Source organism: Coffea arabica, chromosome 8e (assembly GCF_036785885.1).
Source record: "Coffea arabica cultivar ET-39 chromosome 8e, Coffea Arabica ET-39 HiFi, whole genome shotgun sequence".
Classification (NCBI taxonomy): Eukaryota; Viridiplantae; Streptophyta; class Magnoliopsida; order Gentianales; family Rubiaceae; genus Coffea; species Coffea arabica.
In genome coordinates, this window is record NC_092324.1 from 40,954,322 (window position 1) to 40,975,918 (window position 21,597).

Here is a 21,597-nt window from a genome sequence, read left to right on the forward strand (position 1 = left end):
CGCATCATGATTAGCACTCTGAACACTCGAAACCCTATTGTGTGTATCTCCGGTACCTCGCATCTCAATGGCAGCCAATCTGTCTAATAATTGTGTCATTACAACTTCATGTCTCTCCGCTTGTTTTTGAAGAGCTTGGAGCACCAGTTTGAGTGACACGTCGGTTTCAGACGGCTCAGGCATGTTCCTTTCTTGAGACATATTGTCCAACCTGCAAAACAAGTGTATCCTAGTCTACCTTGCAAGCACTCGTGTATCACTCAAGGAAAACACACTCATTCTCAATTTTCCTTCTCAAAGTTCTTAAAACAACTCAAACTCTCAAAAATTCCAGAATTAATTACCCTATAAGCAAGTAATAAGACACAAAGCAGAATTTTGTAAATCCTAGAAAAACTCTACCCGAAACTGGAACTGTTTTTTTTTTTCGTGCGTAATGATGCGGATACGGGTGTGCAATAACTTCAACCTTGGGGCAAGGATCCTTTGATCAACATTGGTGGTCCGATGACAAGATCAAGAACCAAGAAGGTGAAGGAAGCTTTACGAGCCTTGATCATTCACCATACAAGCAAGGAGCAAGCTAGGTTTGAAGATTTGATGGACCATGAAGTTACTTTGTTCACTTGTACGTTTGAAGTGAAGGAATGATCTCTTAGTTGGTAGTTGTTTTAATACTGTCTAGTTTAGTAGTTGTTAGGCGTTGAGTATTTTATTACTTATCGGGCCTTATCGGAAAGCCTTAAAGAGCTAGCTCTTTAAGCTCTTTTATGCGGACCGAATCTCTTCCAGGTTTATGTGGGCCGAATTTTGCCCTAGTTTTAGCCTATAAAAAGGCACCTCTTGTAAGAGTAAAAGACAGATTATTACAACCAGAAATCGTGAGGAATTTTCCTTCAACCAAAAGTCCTTCAAGTTCTACCCGAAGCTGGAACTGTTTTTTTTTTTTTTTTGAGCTACTGTTTTGCTGAGTTTTTGGTCAGTATTTTGGAGGGTAAGTGGTGCTTTTGGGATGTTCAAATAATGCAAGAACCAGTCCTCAAATTTCAGGGAAATCGGCTCGCAAAGACTAGCTCAACCGATTTTAGAAACCCAAGAATTTAAAGGCGGTGTGGCTAAGGTGTTTGTGACGGTTTAGGTTTGGTTTTGGAAACTGATTTTGGGGTGCTTGGGGTCTGGTTAGGTAGTTTGGGGTCGTTGAAATTCAATTAAGATTGGAAACTCAAGAATTGGAAACCAATCAAGATTTGGAGACTCAAGTTTTTTTTTTTTTGGGAAACCAATCAAGATTTGGAGACTAATCAAGAATTGGAGACCAATCAAGAATTGGAAACTCAAGATTTGGGAAACTTGATTTCCTTTGTGTGAGAGCCGATTCCTTCTCTTCTTCCTTTTTTTTTTTGTTCTCTTTTTTTTTTTTTTTGCTTCGGCTCTTCAAGGAACACAAATTCAGGTCACACCAACAAGTTCAAGAAAAACGAATGAAAGGTTATGCAAATTTCAAGAAGGCCCTAGTTCTTGATTTATTATTCAAGAACTTTCAAAACAAGACTTGGTGGTTCAAGAATTTCAAGAATTTTGTTCAAGGAGCTCAAGAACTTCCCCAAATTATGTTGTGGTGTCTAGGGTTTGCAAGAACAACAACCAATACTCAAGAAATAGGCAAAACAGAATTTCAGCAATACTCAAAAGAAAATTCCAGCAATACTCTAGCAACTTGAACACTAAAACAATATAAGGTACGTGACTCTTTTTTTTTTTTTTGTCTTTAAACCCTAACAACCCAAACACAAGTATAATAGACTCAAGAACTTGGACAGAAAACACAAAAAAAAGACAACACCCAAACAGTTTTTTTTTTTTGACTCGGATGAACAGTAACGTGAACAGTCGCTACAGTACGATGAACAGTATTTCGGAACAGTAACGATAAACAGTAATCGCTACAGTTTTTTTTTTTTTTTTTGACAAAAGACACAAACTAACAAGATATGAACAACTTCAATTAAAAGAGAATTAACCTGATGCTCTGATTACCAACTGATATAGGCAACCCTAGGGGAAGACCCTCCTAGAACCTCCCAACCTTGTAATTATCAGAGTTGGATCTTTTCTCCCAACAGAAATTGAATTCGATTGTTCTCATGAACTCAAGACCTCTGACACACAAAGGTAATCAGCAACCTTAAGCAAATAAGGATGGATGAAGCGACACCACGATTAGGGAACAAGCTAATCGATAAAGTCTGAATTGAATCCTAAGCCATGAACTCAAGAATTCAAGAGTAAGTTCGATTAAGAACTTGAAGGAAAATTCCTCACGATTTCTGGTTGTAATAATCTGTCTTTTACTCTTACAAGAGGTGCCTTTTTATAGGCTAAAACTAGGGCAAAATCCGGCCCACATAAACCTGGAAGAGATTCGGTCCGCATAAAAGAGCTTAAAGAGCTAGCTCTTTAAGGCTTTCCGATAAGGCCCGATAAGTAATAAAATACTCAACGCCTAACAACTACTAAACTAGACAGTCTTAAAACAACTACCAACTAAGCTAACAAGTATGAGATCATTCCTTCACTTCAAACGTACAAGTGAACAAAGTAACTTCATGGTCCATCAAATCTTCAAACCTAGCTTGCTCCTTGCTTGTATGGTGAATGATCAAGGCTCGTAAAGCTTCCTTCACCTTCTTGGTTCTTGATCTTGTCATCGGACCACCAATGTTGATCAAAGGATCCTTGCCCCAAGGTTGAAGTTATTGCACACCCGTATCCGCATCAAAACACATTGTTCGTAATCAGAATTCACTATTATTCTTTGCAGTTATTTAATTTTGTCCATTTTATTTCAAAATGAAGTAAATTAAGCAGTAACTATATCCGAGGGTGGGGTGAGGAATGCAATCATACGCCCTGAATGGGCTATGCAGATTCCTAATTTGAATTTAATGATTATTCAAAGTCTTGGGTGTTGGGGAAGCATTATCCAATATTATTTACTTTTAGCATTTTTGAATTAATTCCAAACTACCCACTTTGTTTTGTTCTCCTGTTGTTAATTCTTGACAAGTTGTAGTTGTAGGAGGAGCATATTTTGCTTCTCGCTTGCCTTTTTTTTTTTGGTTGAAACTTGAAAGGCAATTATTTATTTGAACATTGATCTTATTTTTTAAAGAATTCCAAACTACCAATAGTACTTTCAGCATGTATTAATTTTATGTCTTTGCTTCGTACATAATTTTGCAGAATATGTTTGGTTAATTTTTCATTGATTACTAGTTTTATTTTTCATTCATCAAATAGGGAATGTCAAGCTCCCCTTATAATTCACATCAAGGCTCTTCCACAAGTCCTATTATGGATCCTAGCAATGAAGATGTGATACTTGTTGGTGGTGAAGAGGAAGATGATGAGATGCATGAAGATGTTGACATTGAAATACTTGCTGAAAACAAGGAAACAAATGAGGCTAAACCATTTCAAAAAAAGAGTAGAACGTTGAAGTCTAAAGTATGGAGTGACATGGATCGAGAACCTCAAACTGATGGATCAATTAAAGTGACATGTAAACATTGCAAAGAGGTATGGAAGATGAATGCTAGTGGCACAACAACAACTTACACTAGGCATTTGAAGAATTGTCTACAAAAGAAACTAGTAGATGAGGGGAACAAAAGGATGCAACAACAAGTTCTTTCCTTCACAACAGAAACACCATCGGATGGCATGACCTCAATAACAAACTTTAGATATGATCATGCTAAGGTACGGGAACTTGCATCCCATATGGTTTTGGCATATGAATACCCTTTTGCAATGTTGGATCATGAAATTTTTAATAAGTTCATGAAAGCTGTTTCTCCATATTATATAAAGATTAGTAGGCAAACTGTGAAGAAAGACTGCATTTCTACTTATGAATTGGAAAAGAAGAAGCTGATGTCATTGCTAAAGGGGGTCAGTAAAATCAGTATCACAACAGATTTGTGGAAATCAAATCAAAAAATTCAATATATGGTTGTAACTGGGCACTTTATTGATTTCAATTGGGTGCTACAAAAGCGTGTGTTGAATTTTTGTAATGTCCCTCCCCCACATACTGGAGTTATTATAGCTGATGCTCTTAACAAGTGTTTTAATGAATGGGGCATAGAGAACAAAATTTATAGTATTACCGTGGATAATGCTTCGTACAATGATGTGTGTGTTAGGAGGCTGAAAGATGACTTTTTGTTGAGAAAACAATTAAATGTTGGGGGAAAATACTTTCATGTTCGTTGCTGTGCACATATACTTAATCTTTTGGTGCAGGATGGTCTTAGTCAAATTGGAGAAGTGATTGATATTGTTAGGGAGGGGATTAAGTACCTAAATTATTCTGAGTCCCGCCTCATTGAATTCAGCAAGATAAAGAAACAGCTTCGTTTATCTCCAAGAAAGTTGATTCTAGATTGTCCAACACGTTGGAATGGGACATATTTGATGTTAGCTTCAGCTGTAGAATTTAAAGATGTGTTTGGGAGATATGCAGACATTGATCTTGGCTTTCATTATGTTCCTAGTGAATATGATTGGATGAGAGTTGAAGAAGTGTGTCAATTTTTGGGTATTTTTCATGAAATAACTAATATGATTTCTGGAAGTGAATATCCAACTGCCAACATTTTCCTACCTGAGCTTTATAGAATCAAGGAGCTTCTGAATGAAAAATCTGTTAATCCTTCTAGCCATATAAGGGCTATGGCTGCAAGCATGGCTTCGAAATTTGATAAATATTGGGGTGAAAGTAATATTCTGCTTTCTTTGGGTGCAATTTTAGATCCAAGATATAAAATGGTACTCATTGACTATGCCTTTCCAATTATTTATGGTAGCGAAGCAGCTCCCATATACATTGCTGAAATAAAAGAGGTTTTGAATGACCTTTATAATGAGTATGTTTCTTCATTCACTCCATGTTCTGCTGAGGATGTGCAGTTGCCAAAACGCAGAAAAGCTGAAATTAGTCATGCTTGTAGTTCAACTTCTATGGTGGTAGAAGAAATTGGAAAAAATGTGTTAACTGGAAAAGCTAAGTTTGAAATGCATGTGAGTAGCCAAGAAGAAATGCCACCAGAAGAATCTGAATTAGATATTTATTTGAGTGAAAAGAGATGCAGTGGTGCTACGAGTGCAAATTTGGATGTCTTGAGTTGGTGGAGACAGGAAAGATGGAGATTTCGGGTGCTGTCAAAATTGGCTGCTGACATATTAGCTATTCCAGTTACTACTGTAGCTTCGGAGTCTACTTTTAGCGCTGGTGGGAGAGTCATTGATGATCGTCGTGCTTCCATGTCTGTTGACACAGTACAAATGTTACTTTGCGCTAATAATTGGGTTCGAAATTTGCATGGCCTTTCAAAAAGTCATTTAAAGGTAATATATCATATATGTTATGTTTCTTTATTTCTGCAATTTTTATAAATTTACCATTCTTACTTAATTCTGATTCATTTTTTCCTTTGGTAGGAATCATCAATTGTTGATGACTTCAAGGCATATGAAGAAGTTATACTTCCAGATTGAAAGGATGCAGCTCATTGTACTCATTTTAATTTCTAAAGTTTCAGTCTTCAGTTGGTTGTGTGGAAATTTTCAATGTTTGTCATTCTTAATTCCTCTATATGCGTGTATGATGTCTAGTTCCTTTTGATTGATATTTTTAAAACTGATTGAAAACTTTTGTAGTTGATTATTATTCTATTCTTTGCAGAGTCTTGGGGAAAAAAATTCGAATGCCTTGGTCCACCTAGCTCTTTTCAACTACAATGAATTTGGTCCAGTTACTTCATTTTCTTTGCCGTGGCTGATGGATTCAAATGGCTAGATGAAGTGGATGTAATAGTAGTCAAATTGTGAAGTGGAGCAAATCTGTACTTGTCTTATGGCTGGATTTTTATATTTGAAGGACAAATTACTTTGTTTTATTTGTTGTTTTTTATGTTAATGTTGGTTATGCAGTTAATGAATGATGGAATTTAGTCATTTAGTATTTTAATTATTTTTTAGAATGATTAATGATTTGTGTGGCATATTTAAGGCCTAGAATAATCTGGATTCGAACTTTTCGAGCGTGTTCGCGAATGGCTCGTTTAACATAAACGAGCCGAACACGAACATGAACACGAACACGAACTTTACTTAACGAGCCGAACATGAACACAGGTTTAGAGTTCGAAAGTTAACGAACGAACACGAACGGAGTTCGAATCGCTTAACGAACAGAGCTCAAACATGAGATACTCGGTTCGTTTCGGTTCGTTTACAGCTCTACGAGTATCACATACTTTAGGAAATTACCATAACTAGATAAGGTAATGACAATCAATTAACTTGAGAAATTCACTAGCAAAAGTAGTTAGAAGTCCAATCTATTATAGTTTTTACTTCATTTTAGTTCATGCTTGTAGTATAGTTTTACTTACTCGTATATGTGTTTGTCTAAATAATAAAGGAGTTAGAATAGTATCGGTAATTGATTAATCTTTCTTGTGAGATCGACATTCGAATGCTGACTATATATACTCATGTACGACATGTATACTTGTGGTAGTAAGAGTTGAGTTTAATTAAAATTTCACGTCATTAGCCATTTATTCCATTCTTTCTCTTTCAAATGTTTTTCCAATTTTATTCCCTCCTACTTTATAGAAGCTAATTAATGAAAGTGAATTTCCAACAAAAAGTTTCATAGGTTTAGATATTTTTGGGCCATTCTTATTTGTGGTACATAAAACTTAAAATTCTTATTATGTTACAATAAGATTGTACCAAACTATGAATATTTGTTGTGAAAAAGGCCTAATGTTTTGACATTTATGTATTATTCCACTGAAGTTTTGATTATTATATTATCATATGTAGTTGTATTGGTCTTATGGATCACTAAATGATCGTTTTATATCTTTCAGCATTAAGGATGATATATATATATTTTGTGGTTAATTCACGTAAGACAACTGTTCCTTGCTATGATCATTTTTATGCAGCACAAAGCGTTAGAAAAAACATGAAATTTGTTTGGAAAAGAAAAATGTAAGAAATAATTGAGAAGGATAGTATGTTGAAGGCAATTTATTGCCACAGCATGGCAGGAAAATTACTTATCATTACATCTCCATCTACGATGAAGATGAATCCAATAACAAATTATTGCTATGTTTAGCCAAATTGGATTACCATCTGTTGCAAATGTTAAATTAAATAAACAAGACCTTTGTCAGATGTTGTGGTACTCTCGTTGATTTTTATTTACTTTTCCTTATAAACATCACTATTTCATTTTACTTCATAAGATTTACACTAAATGCGTGCAGAAAATACAACAAAACATGCAATGGCTACAAATTGATGAAAAATTAACAAGAAAAACAGATCTGAAGGATTGACAAACCCTGCGCTTTGAAGCTCCAAAGTATATTTCAAATTCAAATAAAGATCAACTATAACTAAATGGAAATCTATGCATGTCTTTAATTGTCAGATCTACTAGTTAATTAATTGTTTTGAGCTCAATTACTAGTAAAAGTTAAAACCCGGTGCTGAGTTCAATTGCTTAGAACTTTTATTATTTTTTTTTTTGACATTCCTAAGTCCAACAACCATACAGCTGCAGCTGTACTGAAATGAAACACAAAGAAATGTTTAAGAGAAGAAAAAAAAACTGGTGATATTCAGCTGATCGCCAAAAGTGAACCTTATTATCTTTATGGGGGTTGGCGTATCAAGCGGTTGGATCATACAAGGTGGCAACCAAGCAAAGTTTGTTTTTTCTTGGTGCTGTTATTCCGCAGGTCTCCGTCATGTCTAAGCCATTGGAGTTGATACCACCCGGGAGTTTCCAGTCGAAGTTGTACAGCAGTTGAGCTAAAGGAAGCTCCACATTGGCTAAACCAAATGAAATTCCTGGACAAATTCGCCTTCCTCCACCAAATGGTAGATATTCAAACTGTGTTCCTGTGAAATCAACTGGATTGTTGTGGAATCTCTCTGGCTTAAAACTCTCCGGATCATCCCAGTACTTAGGATCTCTTTGGATTGCCCAAGCATTAACGAAGACTCTTGTTTTGCTAGGGATGATATATCCATCTATTTCACATTGCCTCCTGCATTCCATGGGAACCAACAGAGGCAGAGGAGGGTGTAATCTTAGAGTTTCTTTAATCACTAACTTAAGATATCTTAGACCTTCAGTATCCATCTCTTCAATTTTTTCCTTTCCCAAGAAGGCTTTTCTAATCTCGTTCTGTGCCTTGGACATCACTTTTGGATTTCTTATCATCTCAGACATAGCCCATTCAACCAATGTGGCCGAAGTTTCAGTTCCCCCCGTGAACATATCCTGCATCATATAATTGCACAATTATCTTATACCAAAATGATACAATATACACACACACACAAACACACACACACACACATATGCATATGTATATGTATAACCAATACTTACAAACAGTATAGCCTTGATTGTTTTGTTGGTAATTGGAAATTGAAGGTCACCACTTTCTTTAATCCTTAATAGGACATCAATTAGATCTTCTTGGCCGAACTCGCCATTCACCGTTTTCGATCTTGCTAAGTTCTCAATATGCTCATTGATTACGCTTTCCAAAATCACATCAATCTTGTGGTGCAGCTTCTGCAATGTGGGCTTCATCCAACTTAGACGGTGGAGAATCTTCTGGGATGGGAACAGATCAGAGATGTCAAACCCACTCGTTCGGGACAATACTTCCTTCATTAATTTTATGAGCGTAATTCGTTCTCTAAAGACTTTTCCGCATGCTGCTCTGCAAATCATGGAACTTGTGAATGAGGAAATTTCTTCAGTCAAATTGATTGGTTGTCCACCAATAGTGGAACCCTGAATAGATGAAATCAGATGCAAAACATCATCTTGCCTAATAGAGCCAAATGATCGAACACTTTTGGCACTAAGTAGTTCCATGGCGCATATTTTCCGCATTTGTCTCCAATAGTCTCCGTATTGAGAGAATGCAATGCTTGAACTGTCATAGCATATGATCTTGCCAACTAGGATTTCCGGCCTGTCTGCAAAGACATGATCATGAGTTTTCAGAATCTCTTTTGCCGAATGTGGCGATGACACCACGACAGCTGATACTTCACCAAGCTGTAGATGCATCAGATCACCATACTTTTTAGCTAACTTTGCGAGAGCATGATGGGGTAATGAACCCAGCAAATTATGCAAATTTCCAATGAAAGGTATCTTCTTTGGACCTGGTGGCAGCTTCTGGGTAGCATTTACTGTTTTGGATTTCATCCATTTCTTTCCTAAAGTTAAAATGAAGGCAAGGAAAATGAAGGAAGCAATCCAATTGAAGGGGGTATCCATCGTCATGGGATTAATCTGTTCTATGAGCTGTGTGAGCTCCTTCTTTCTCTTTATACTATATGTTATGTGATCCTTGGAATTTGACCAGGTAAGAAGTGCTGTACCAAAGAAATGAAGTTAATTTATGTCGTATTACTCGAAGAAAATTTGCAGAGATCATTCACATGAATTGGTCAAAATCGTTTTAAAAAAATTTGTCAAAGTTGTTTAAAGAGTAATTCAATAGCTATTTTAGTCCAAAACCCAGTACTGTGCTCGTAAGTAGCAACTATCAAACTTCGAGACAAATGGATTCAGCTCCTTTGTTCTGTGGTCAACCACATAGGCTGTGGATGGGTGAGATTAGAGCCGTACTGGTTCGACTGGATCACAACTGTCTATTTCAGAGTTCAGAAATTTTTAAAAGACGGTTGAAATCGAGCCTGGTCAATAGTCAATACAGCCGACTCCCAAGTCCCAACCGTCCACCTGACTGGGCATTTCCTTTGCCTCCAAGCCCAATTCGAGACAAGCATTCTCCGAAAATATTTTAAGTGTTGGCAATTACCAACTAGTCAACTGTTCCTAATTCGAGTGTTGTATGTTCACCAACCTTCATTTATTTCGTCCTCCAGTTCTAGGATATAAAAGTGTCAAACCTGCATCTAGGATTTTGCTTTGTCTAATGCTCTTATATTTTGGTTATTTTTTCTGCTCAATATTTTACTTTTCCCCGTTGTCAAACTTGGCAGGAAAGGCTGAAAGCAACTGGCTGCGGATATTCTCATACATATTAAGTTTATATATTTTGATCACTTCAATCATTTTAATTTTTAAATAAGGATATTATCGATATTTTCTTACGTTCCGTTACAAAAAATCATTTCCATCACATTGACACTTTACCAAATTATGAGGGAGTTACGTATAGTTTTTGAAACTACGAGAGGGTCATATGAAAAATCACTAAATTGTAGGGGGATAAAGTGTATTGGAGGGGCCTCCCCAGGATTCGAACCCTTGACCTTAAAGGTCTTTGGATTGAATGCCTGGTACCAATTGCACTATAGCCCAATTGGTACCAGGCATTCAATCCAAAGACCTTTAAGGTCAAGGGTTCGAATCCTGGGGAGGCCCCTCCCGGTACCATCCTAACACCTTCTTGACCACCAGGGAGTCCAGGCTCCCCTGCTCCCCAAGACGGTTGCCGAGGTGGACAAATCCACAATTGGCCTCCACAGTTACCATACTGCTTTGTTAAATCATAAATGCCCTTATATTTTAGTTCAGTTTTTTGCTCAATATAATCTTTTTGCCCATTGTCAAGCCAAGAAGGTCAAAGGCTCCAAGCCACTCATAGGCAGAATCAGAAAATTTTGCTTGAGGGACGAACTCTAATTCAACTAAAACTTAAGTATATAACTTGAAATATTTTTAATTTCTTACAGGGACAAAAGTTTAAATTTACACATAAAATTTTTTAAAATTTTAACTTTTAAAATTAAAAATTTTAATTTTTCAAAATTTCAGGAGGCAGGGGCCCGTCCCTGCCACCCCTAGCTCAGCCTAGCGTGTGTAAATTTGAAAACTTTCGATTTTCCGACCAAATTTAATTTGAATTAGGAAATTTGAAATCGAAAATTTGGAAAACAAAAAGGAATACAGAGTTTTCATAATTGAAAGTGGTGAAATTGGTTTGAATTTTGGGCCATGATTCTTAAAAGCAAAAATTTCGATTTCGAATTCACAAATTAAAATTAGAATTCAGCTACCTAATTCAATTTCAATTTCACATATGTAGTAATATATAATATATGTAAGTCATTATGTTATATAATAATAATATTATAATACCTCAAGCCAACTAATCTAGGTTATTTTTTAAAAAATAAATTCCAAACCAATTTTTTAATATATAAATTCAGTTAATTCAGTAGAATACCGAATTCCTAATTGAATTCAGAGTGAAATTGAATTTGAAACTTTTGAATTCAAAAACGAAATAAGTCGAAATTTACCAGGCTCAATTTACCAAAATTTTCAAATTCAAACTCTCAAATTACCGATTTCAAATTCAATGCACACCCTTAGTTCCGCCAACCAAGCCGCTGGCTGCTAATCACTAAAAATCTCAATGCCGCCCTCAAATTTATGCAGAAACAATAAGAGCCATACATCACTCGGGTAAGGTCATGTCCGCTGGCTGCTAATCACCAAAAATCTCGATGCCGCCCTCAAATTTATGCTGGCTGCTAATCACCAAAAATCTCGATGCCGCCCTCAAATTTATGCAGAAACAATAAGAGCCATACATCACTCGGGTAAGGTCATGGTCATGTCCGCTGGCTGCTAATCACCAAAAATCTCAATGCCGCCCTCAAATTTATGCAGAAACAATAAGAGCCATACATCACTCGGGCAAGGTCATGACCTTTCCCGATGACCTTGCCCGAGTGATGTATGGCTCTTATTGTTTCTGCATAAATTTGAGGGCGGCATTGAGATTTTTGGTGATTAGCAGCCAGCGGACATGACCATGACCTTACCCGAGTGATGTATGGCTCTTATTGTTTCTGCATAAATTTGAGGGCGGCATTGAGATTTTTGGTGACCTTACCCGAGTGATGTATGGCTCTTATTGTTTTTGTTGACCTTGGTTCCTAACTTTTGATGTTTACAAAACAATGGATAATACTAATATTTCTTCAAGATATACTTTCAGTTATGAAGTTATTTGATTCCATGAACAAGTGCAATTGAAAGAAAACAAAGATTGCTGAAAGCTGTCGGACGCTTGTGATGACAGTACCGGACGTCCGATAATCATTGCACAACTTCGGACGCATGCTTTGGACGTTCGATAGGATTCTTCGAAATCGACGAAACCATCGGACGCTGAATATGTCTCCACTGGACGTCCGATAGAAACAAGATGATTTCTCAAATCTCTTTGTTTGCTGTCGGACGCACAAAGAGCTTGCATCGGACGTCCGATATAATTGAAGAAAATTTCTCAAACTCACTGCCTGCTGTCGGACGCAAAAAACAGGAGTACCGGACGTCTGATACTCCAACGGCTAGTTGACTATTCAGCTACTTTCTATCCGTTGGAAGCTTTAATAAGGCACTTTTTTGGTCCTATATAAATAGTGGTTGTTAAGATACATAAAACAACTTTTGCACACTGAAGATACAAAATATCTAGAGTGATTTTAGTGAGAAAATACTCATCAAAGAAGATTTGTAATCTTAGTGGTGTGAGGTTCATTGTAAGCTTTTCATTTGTGAGTGAATACTTCATGAGTGTAGCTCTGTGAGGGTTGTCCTGAGGGATAGTAAAACTTCCTGACTTGACCGACGGGTGTTCGGGGCAAGGAGGAGGTGAACTAATTCATCAACTTGAAGAAATTTATTTAAATTAATCTATAAGCTCAGGAGGAGTTGGGTAGTTAATTGGTTTGCAATTCTTTCCTTTCTATTTACTTATTGTTACATTTGTGATCTGTAAATTGTTTATCTCTTCTACTTGATTGTCTTCGATCCTTATAGTTTCTGCATAAATTTGAGGGCGGCATTGAGATTTTTGGTGATTAGCAGCCAGCGGACATGACCATGACCTTCCTCGAGTGATGTATGGCTCTTATTGTTTCTGCATAAATTTGAGGGCAACATTGAGATTTTTGGTGACCATACCCGAGTGATGTATGGCTCTTATTGTTTCTGTTAATCACCAAAAATCTCAATGCCGTCCCTCAAATTTATGCAGAAACAATAAGAGCCATACATCACTCGGATAAGGTCATACACGGGCGTCTCTGACGCTGCAACGTGCGATTATTTTCTCATGTGCTTTGGTACCGTACTACTGAGCAGCTGATGAATATGCATTTTGCTTAAGGCCATTATTTTGCTTTGGTAAAATGTTGACAGTATTGACAAGTTTTTGGCTTTCCACAATGTCGTCTTGCAGACTTGCAATTAGTCGAGAAAATGGGGACGATGTTGTTATGGTCAAGCAATAGTCACGACATGGTTGCTCCACGTGCCCAGTCAGCAGTCAAACAAAAATAAATCGATAGATTCAAACTAATACTATTCCTCTCTCTCTAATATCTCTAGAACTTTCAATTTCCATCTGAATAGGGGCATAAAGGTCCAAACCAAAATTGATTGTCGACCACAAAAACAAAAGGTAGATAAAGAGAAATTAATTAGACCTTGAACCAACAAACTTGTCTACTTTGTAAACCATTCAATATCTGTTAACGCAATTGGTGGCGCATGTTCAAGTTTCTTTTACGGTCAACTAGTCGGTTAGTCCGCCTGATTAGGCCTTACTCTCGAGGTGATCCTTCTCACATGATTGGCAGGGAGTTCGAAATCTTACCTTGATAGATATATTACGTTAAATTAAACCTAACTTTTACACCTCCATTTAATACACTCCTCAAATTTAAATACTTTTTAAAATTAGTTTGACTTTTATCAAGAAGTAATATTCCTTTGTCCCACTTTGAGCGTTTTGATTTTTTTTTACACACAATTTAAGAAAAATTAGTTAATTTTATTGAAAAAGTAAATCTAATTTATTATTTTTCTAAATACCCTTACATTAATATTTGAAGTGTGACTATTCAATATACCTTTACATTAATTATAACAACAATATTATGAAAAGTTGCACCATACAAACCATGAATCCAAGCAATTAATGAATAAGGTAGGTTATACTCATTGCTAACAATGTACATTAAATAAGAGTAGGGGTGAACAAATTCGGTACCTACTGAATTCATATCCGAATTTAAATTCAATTTAGTAATTTGAAATCGATTTGTTAATTTGATACAAAAATGATATTTATCAAATTCATCGAATTCTAATATGGTATGAAATAGGTAATAAGATTATGAATTTGGTAATAACCAATTTCAAATTCAAATTCGATAAAATAAAATAGGGTACCATATTACCGCATTCGAATACCAAATTAGTTTATAAAATTATATAATATATAGGTAAGTGCTATTTAGTATTATTATGCTATTAATAATAGTTAGTATATGGTAGTATCATGTACTTATGATAATAATAATATATAATGATATACAATATACTATTTTAGTATTTATTCATTATTATATGACTATAATAATACAAATATACAACAATACATAACATAACTATAATACTTATTATTTTATACATGACTAGAATTAGATAATAATTAATAAGTATAGGTATAATATTAAATATTAAACAATAAACATAATTAGTAATTAGAATTTAGATATTGATAGTTTGGTACATCATTAATGTTTGAATTATTGAATATTTGAATGTGTAACTTATAACTTGCAAGTATTAGTGTGCTCTAAAATTACATTATATATTTAACATGAAAATTCATCTATTGTGACTTGTGAAATGTGAACTTGTAAAGTGTGCGTTAATTTGAATAACTTTTGAGTTCAGTTCATTAGTTCATCAGCTGATTAGCATGTTTAGTCTTTTCTGACTTGTAGTTGTACTGTGTATTTGCATTTCAGATTTTCAGTTGATGAATTTTGGCATTTGTAATTTGTGTGTAATAATTTGGATGTTGATTTCCTTTGACTTGGTGTTGTAGCTTGTAAGTTTGCAATTATATTGATTACAGTAGTAACTTAGCTATTAAACTTGATAACAGAGTTTTTTTTATTTTTTTTTATTTAAAGTACAAGGATTAAGCCACTGCTATCTAATGCCTGATATATGGGACCCCTAGCCTGTCTAACCCCAGGAGAACTTTAATCCTACGTGGCAGAGATGCTTCCTCATTGTACAACACATTGTGGCCCAAATGAGCCGAAGCAATTGCATCAGCGACCATATTCGCTTGACGATAAACGTGACTGAGTGTCGCTTGATAACAGAGTTTAATTAGGTTGGAAATTACAATTAAAAGATTCAACAGAAAATTTTTTTTAGATGAAAACGGTTAACCCGAATTCATTACCATTTTCGAATTCAAATTCGGGAGTGAAATGAATTCGGGTATTGCTAATTCGAATTTGAAAGCGATTTAAATTTCTATAAGTCTAATAACCGAATTTACCGAATTCATACACCCGAATTACTGCATTTGCACCGTTTGCTCACCCTTATTTACAGATTAACTATATTTTTCAATTAAAAAGTAGACTAAATTTGAAACAGATAAAAAGAGAAAATAAAACTATCAAAGTTGGACGAAAGAAATAAGAAAAATACAAGTACCCCGTTAGCCAAACCCGATAGATGTAATATGGTTGTATATATTGATCCAACCAATTTACCTGCGCAGCCTTTTCTGCCTAACTACTCAAGTGTTTGGATCTATAAATACGCAAACGGATTCCTCTGGCTGATCATCAAACAAAGTAGTCATACTAAGATACAACGTAGTTAAGCTGAATATTCCCCCAACTAGCACCCAACAAAATGGCCTCAACTGAAACTGCCGTTCCCTTGAACAATCAGCATGAGATTGTCCGCCAATTAGCAGACTTCCCAGAAAACATTTGGTCTCATCGCATCGCTTCTTTCACTCTCGATAAGCAGGTTATACTTCCTTTGATCCTTTCCTTCGGGGAACTTAAGTTGCATGCATATGTGCTGAATCGAACATCAAAGGATGATTTATGTGGCACATTTGTTTGGCAAACGTTCTCATTATCTCATTTGATCCCCCATCCTTTGTAATTATTGCCATCAATGCTGATGTGATTATGCCTTAATAAACCACATGTGATCCTCAGTGTCGCTTTTACATTTATACCAAGTGTCCTATTTATTTAACTTGCCATGAATTGTTTATTTAAGTTTCTTCTACTTTCACGTGATAAGTGGAATTCGAATTGGATTTAGCACCAGATGGTTGCACAGAGGATCCCAACTTTTAATAAACTCTCTAGTCATGTCCATGTACATATTGTTTCTAGGAGCACTAAACGTTTGATCAGTCATATTTCCTTTCCTATAAACCACGACTTGACACTGATTGGCTGTTTTTGTTTCTCTGAGTAGCATGGTGGGCTACATGCATTAAACTTCCTCAACATTACTATCAGTTGAATTGTACACGCCAACTTTTTAAGTAGACACTTAAACCATGCTTGATTTTTTTTTTTTAGAGAAAAATACATTCCCTAGCTTAATTTTGTTTATATTTCTTTTCTCCTTATTTATCATTTCCTTTTTTTTCCTTGTCTCCTTCATTCTTTTCCTTTGCTTTTTTTTTTTCTCGCTTTTCTCAGGTTACCTAATTGTTCCTTTTCCAGTTATTATTTGTAAACTTGTCACATTTTGTTAAACTTTCTTTTATTTAATAGTATTATTTTTCTTGTAATATGTATATTTGCTTGTTTTTACTATCACTAATACATGGTAGACAACATAGCATATGCTTGTTACGGTAATTAATATGCAAATTTAGTCTAGACACCTAATAATTTAGATACATTAAGAAAACCAAAACTTATATTTTGTCATTATATAACAAGAGAAAACAAATAGATAACCAACTACTATATATTATTATTTTATATTTTTACCTATTCAGAGGGTAAAAGAATATAGAAAAATTTCTGGAAAGGTAATCAATGTAGAAGGGGTACTTCCATAAAAAATAACAAGTAGGGTTTTAACTGCCAAATAGAAAAGTCTAAGGGGTAGAATGCTAATGGGGATAAGGTTGACAGCAGTTGAAAAAAAAAATAAAAAAATAAGGTTGATAGCAGTTTTGTCCATTTAACCGTAAAACAACACATGTACTTAACTTCGAAGGGAACAAATATGTTACAATGACAGGGTTTGAGCTGTTTCTGTCTACTGTTTAGTTTCTATAATTCTGAATTTTTGAAGAAACTTAACTAGACCAATTTGACGATCTCAATGAAGAAAGATTTGACTGACTGTTTCAGGGATATGAAATGTGTGCCAAAGAAATTGAAATGTTAAAGGAAGAAGTGAGCAGGCTTTTGGCAATTGAAAAACCCATGATGGAGAAATTCAATCTTATAGATAATATAGAACGACTTGGCATCTCGTATCACTTTGGCGACAAGATTGAAGACCAACTACAAGAATATTATGATGCTTACACCAACTTTGAGAAGCATGCAGAGTGTGATTTATCGATTGCAGCACTTCAATTCAGACTGTTCAGGCAACATGGTTTCAATATATCTTGTGGTACACTACTTTCTTGCTAAATTGACTGCTTCAAAATTGTGACTAGGCTATGTACAAAAAATAATTTTTCTAACTATTATTGGCTAAATAAATTCCATCCAGGCATCTTTGATGGGTTCCTTGATGCTAATGGTAAGTTTAAGGAATCTTTATGCAATGACATAAAGGGTCTCCTAAGTCTTTATGAAACTGCTCATGTCAGAACACATGGTGATAAAATTTTAGAAGAAGCCCTTTTTTTCACAACTACTCATCTGACACGGGAAATTCCCAATGTGGGTTCTACTCTTGCAAAAAAAGTGAAACATGCCCTTGAGCAGCCATTGCATAAGGGCATCCCAAGATATGAGGCTTATTGTTATATCTCCATGTATGAAGAAGATGAGTCTAGTAACAGGTTGCTGCTAAGGCTTGCCAAATTGGATTACCACTTGTTGCACATGTTGTATAAAGAAGACCTTTCTGAGATAATCAGGTACTTCCATTGAGGCACCAGCTCTCCAGTGGGCGGGTCTAAGATTTTGTTATCAACAATAACACCACAAGTATATAATACATGCTTTTTAGTGAAATTTTAGGTTCACTTGGAGTTTTGTAGGACAGTACAACACCAACAGTTTCTGAAACAACATTGTATTCATTTTATGTTGATTTGAAACCTTCAAATAACTATTTTCTTTGTAGATCGCATAAGCCCTAATTAAGAAAACTACCTTCATTTTAAGAATTACCACAATTTTACGAAACGCAAACTACTGAAAGAGTTAGCGGATTTAACACTCTTTTCCAATATTTTTCCTAACTGTCACATCAAATGCCTTTGTATATATTTCCATGTTTCTGCTTGACAGCTTCGTTAATGACCGTGCAACTTTCTGTTTTCATTTTTTGATTATATTCATGATAAAACAGGTGGGGGAAGGAATTGGACATCATATCGAAGGTTCCATACGCAAGGGACAGAATTGTGGAGTGCTACTTTTGGGCTGTTGGAACCTATTATGAACCTCATTATTCTCTTGCTCGAATGACTTTGACAAAAGCAACAGTCTTGGCTGGAATGATTGATGATACCTATGATGCGTATGGCACCCTAGATGAACTCAAAATTTTTACGGAAGCTGTAGAAAGGTATGCATATATCTACATCTCCTATGTAGTCATACTAATTAAGGATTTGCTCAAACTTGCTATGCATTGATGTCTTGTTAAACCTGCATGCTGCTAAGATGAAAAATTTATATTCCAGTCCAGAATAATCATAGTTTAGAAGATAAGGGGGAAAACATCACATGATAGGCTGTCCACGAATTCATTGAGATTGAATACGAGATTGACAGAATCGTGAAACTCTTGATGGATACATTGTGGTTCGCATGCTCAGAATAGGTGGCTTCAGTACAGTAGCTGTAGAAGCAGCAAGCCACCATAGCCACTAGATTACAATTGTTATAGGTGAGAGGGATGGACCTAAACTTAAAATAGCTGTATCGGAACCTCCTCTTATTGTAACCCAAATTAACCATACAACCTTGCAAGTTCAAGAAGAAGAAAGAGAGCATTTAACTGGCTGTCCAATTATGTGGCAGCAAACCATTACAGAAACAGTAGACAAATTTTTCTATATTGTTGCTGCATAACAATTTGCGGTGAAATAGGAAGTTTTCTTTGCTTGCAGGTGGGACAGCAGTGGAATCGATCAACTCTCAGACTACATGAAGGCAGCCTACACTTTGGTTCTGAATTTTAATAAAGAGCTTGAGGAAGATTTAGCTAAAAAGAAGAGAACCTTTGCATTCGACAAGTATATAGAAGAAGTACGGTATCACGTTGCTAATTTATAAAACTATGTTAATTTGATGGTCTGTGTTAATATTTAATAAGTGTCTCTGCTACTAATTCATCGATTAAAAGCTTTTTGTTTACAACGCTAAATCGATTGCTGGGCTGAAAAAACATAGACAAGTTTTACTGATATACCTACCGGTCAAACTTTTAATTCATGTACTTTATACTACAAAGTTTAGTGCATGGTGTTTAAGCCTAGATTAAGACGCTCAAAATCTTTGATGCAGTAAACCCATAGAAATCATCCTTATACTTCTCATTGTTGAATACCTTAATTAAGCATTTCTAATCAAATATTTCCATCCATTCTTTGGTTTTAATCAGTGGAAACAATACGCGAGGACAAGTTTCACTCAGTCGAAGTGGTTTCTTGCGAATGAATTGCCATCTTTTTCTGATTACTTGAGCAATGGAATGGTCACAAGCACATACTATTTACTGTCAGCAGCAGCTTTCTTGGGCATGGATAGTGCCTCAGAGGATGTTATCAACTGGATGTCAACTAATCCCAAATTCTTTGTTGCGTTGACAACACATGCCAGATTGACTAATGATGTTGGCAGTCACAAGGTTTGATTTTTTTTTTTTTGGCATTTAATTGGTAAACAAGACTAAGCCGACAAATAGAATTTCCAAAATGGATTAACTCACTGATCACATTTCTTCACATGTCGTTTTAGTTTTTTGACCAACTTCATCATGAAATCGTACATTTTGTTATCAAACTTCTATCTGCTTCGCGCAATCAACCTAGTATAATCTTATGATTACTCTTGTTTCTGGATCTTATTAATTTTCTATGAAAAAAGTCGCACGTAAAATATGCATATTCACTCAGACATGTATGCTTTTCATCAATTTAACAAAATATAGTTCTGTTATTTATGTAATTTTTGCTTTATCAATAGTTAGTACCCTTTTGTGCATCTTATTCGAGTTCCCATATTTTATGTCTATTAAAATTTTGATCTATTTAAACTCTTTGCATTTCAAGTTCGAGAAAGAAAGGGGCAGTGGCACAGCAATTGAATGCTACATGAAAGATTATAATGTGTCGGAGGAAGAGGCAATGGAGAAGTTTGAAGAGATGTGTGAGGACACTTGGAAGGTTATGAATGAGGAATGCTTAAGGTCTACTACAATTCCAAGAGAAATTCTCAAAGTAATTCTCAATCTAGCACGAACCTGCGAAATTGTTTACAAGCACCGTGGAGATGGATTCACTGATCAACGTAGAATTGAAGCCCATATAAACGCAATGCTTATGGACTCCATGTCTATTTGAGGATGACACTGGTTACATTATCAGTTCCCATTGGAATTGGCCCTATGTATCAATTCATTATGAGTTCTGAAGTGTGTGTGTGTATGTTTTTTTTTTCCTGTTTTTAATTGGCCCTAGAGGTCTTCTAATGCTGACAGAGAGGGAGATCGATTCTCCTTTCTTCCGTCTCCTCCCTTTGGTTATGGTTGTGTATCAAAACAAATATAAGCTAAATAATGGTTCTGAGATCGGAACCTCCTATTGGATTTCTTTCATATTTGTGAAATATGTATACATGCATGATCACGGACAGGGCTGGGGTGTTGGGAGTATTACAATGAACTGACAAACAAATTAATAAGAATTGGCTTCAAATCGTGATTGTATATCACTTTCCTTTAGGATTTATTTGTCCGGTATAACATACAATAATCTTGGACAAATATCCTTTAGGATAAGATGAAGTTTGTTTGTCATAAATTCTTGTACAAAGTAAGACGAACTCTCTTGAACTAAGGAGTGCTTTTTGAGAGGATTCAAAGTTGTAGAAAAGTGATTTTCTACAGCAAAACACTTTCTACTTGATCTCTTTATATAGGAGAGATTGTTTAAAAAACAAATGGACTTAATAACTACTTGTATGAATAGATTCAAGGTATTGTATACAAACTCATGTACTTTAATTCATGCATCACATAATTTTATGATCAAAGACATGAATCTATCCTTACATTTAAGGATCCCCACATACATGAATATATTCACGAATGAATATATATTTATCACAATGTATGTACATCTTAGAATCATTTGATTCATAATACAATACATGTATGTACATTCCAGAATCACTAGATACAAATTTAAAAATTTTCAACAATCCCCCGCCATTTTC

The 21,597-nt window shown here is 35.4% G+C and overlaps 3 protein-coding genes across 3 annotated transcripts; 2 read left to right on the plus strand and 1 right to left on the minus strand.

The window, feature by feature from the left end:
• Positions 1–3,303: 3,303 nt before the first annotated feature.
• LOC113704777 (zinc finger BED domain-containing protein RICESLEEPER 2-like) lies at positions 3,304–5,562 on the plus strand. The gene is made up of 2 exons (XM_027226651.1): positions 3,304–5,412; positions 5,506–5,562. The coding sequence occupies exons 1-2, from the start codon at positions 3,304–3,306 to the stop codon at positions 5,560–5,562; spliced, it is 2,166 nt and encodes a 721-aa protein (XP_027082452.1).
• A 2,016-nt stretch (positions 5,563–7,578) lies between these two features.
• LOC113703537 (premnaspirodiene oxygenase) lies at positions 7,579–9,599 on the minus strand. Its single transcript, XM_027224934.2, has 2 exons — positions 8,489–9,599; positions 7,579–8,377 (listed from the first exon to the last, which is right to left on the minus strand). The coding sequence occupies exons 1-2, from the start codon at positions 9,401–9,403 to the stop codon at positions 7,760–7,762; spliced, it is 1,533 nt and encodes a 510-aa protein (XP_027080735.1). The 5' UTR covers positions 9,404–9,599; the 3' UTR covers positions 7,579–7,759.
• A 6,195-nt stretch (positions 9,600–15,794) lies between these two features.
• LOC113702701 (viridiflorene synthase) lies at positions 15,795–20,977 on the plus strand. The gene is made up of 7 exons (XM_027223829.2): positions 15,795–15,958; positions 17,320–17,590; positions 17,693–18,065; positions 18,503–18,721; positions 19,269–19,407; positions 19,763–20,008; positions 20,433–20,977. The coding sequence occupies exons 1-7, from the start codon at positions 15,839–15,841 to the stop codon at positions 20,721–20,723; spliced, it is 1,659 nt and encodes a 552-aa protein (XP_027079630.1). The 5' UTR covers positions 15,795–15,838; the 3' UTR covers positions 20,724–20,977.
• The last annotated feature ends 620 nt before the right edge of the window (positions 20,978–21,597 follow it).

Excerpts from the sequence above, each read along its gene's own strand:
- LOC113704777 (XM_027226651.1), top strand. The coding sequence starts at position 3,304 with ATGTCAAGCTCCCCTTATAATTCACATCAAGGCTCTTCCACAAGTCCT. Across the intron at positions 5,413-5,505 it reads TTTCAAAAAGTCATTTAAAG|GAATCATCAATTGTTGATGA; the intron begins GTAATATATCAT and ends TTCCTTTGGTAG.
- LOC113703537 (XM_027224934.2), bottom strand. The coding sequence starts at position 9,403 with ATGACGATGGATACCCCCTTCAATTGGATTGCTTCCTTCATTTTCCTT. Across the intron at positions 8,378-8,488 it reads CAATCAAGGCTATACTGTTT|GATATGTTCACGGGGGGAAC; the intron begins GTAAGTATTGGT and ends TATATGATGCAG.
- LOC113702701 (XM_027223829.2), top strand. The coding sequence starts at position 15,839 with ATGGCCTCAACTGAAACTGCCGTTCCCTTGAACAATCAGCATGAGATT. Across the intron at positions 15,959-17,319 it reads CTTTCACTCTCGATAAGCAG|GGATATGAAATGTGTGCCAA; the intron begins GTTATACTTCCT and ends TGACTGTTTCAG. Across the intron at positions 17,591-17,692 it reads TGGTTTCAATATATCTTGTG|GCATCTTTGATGGGTTCCTT; the intron begins GTACACTACTTT and ends AATTCCATCCAG.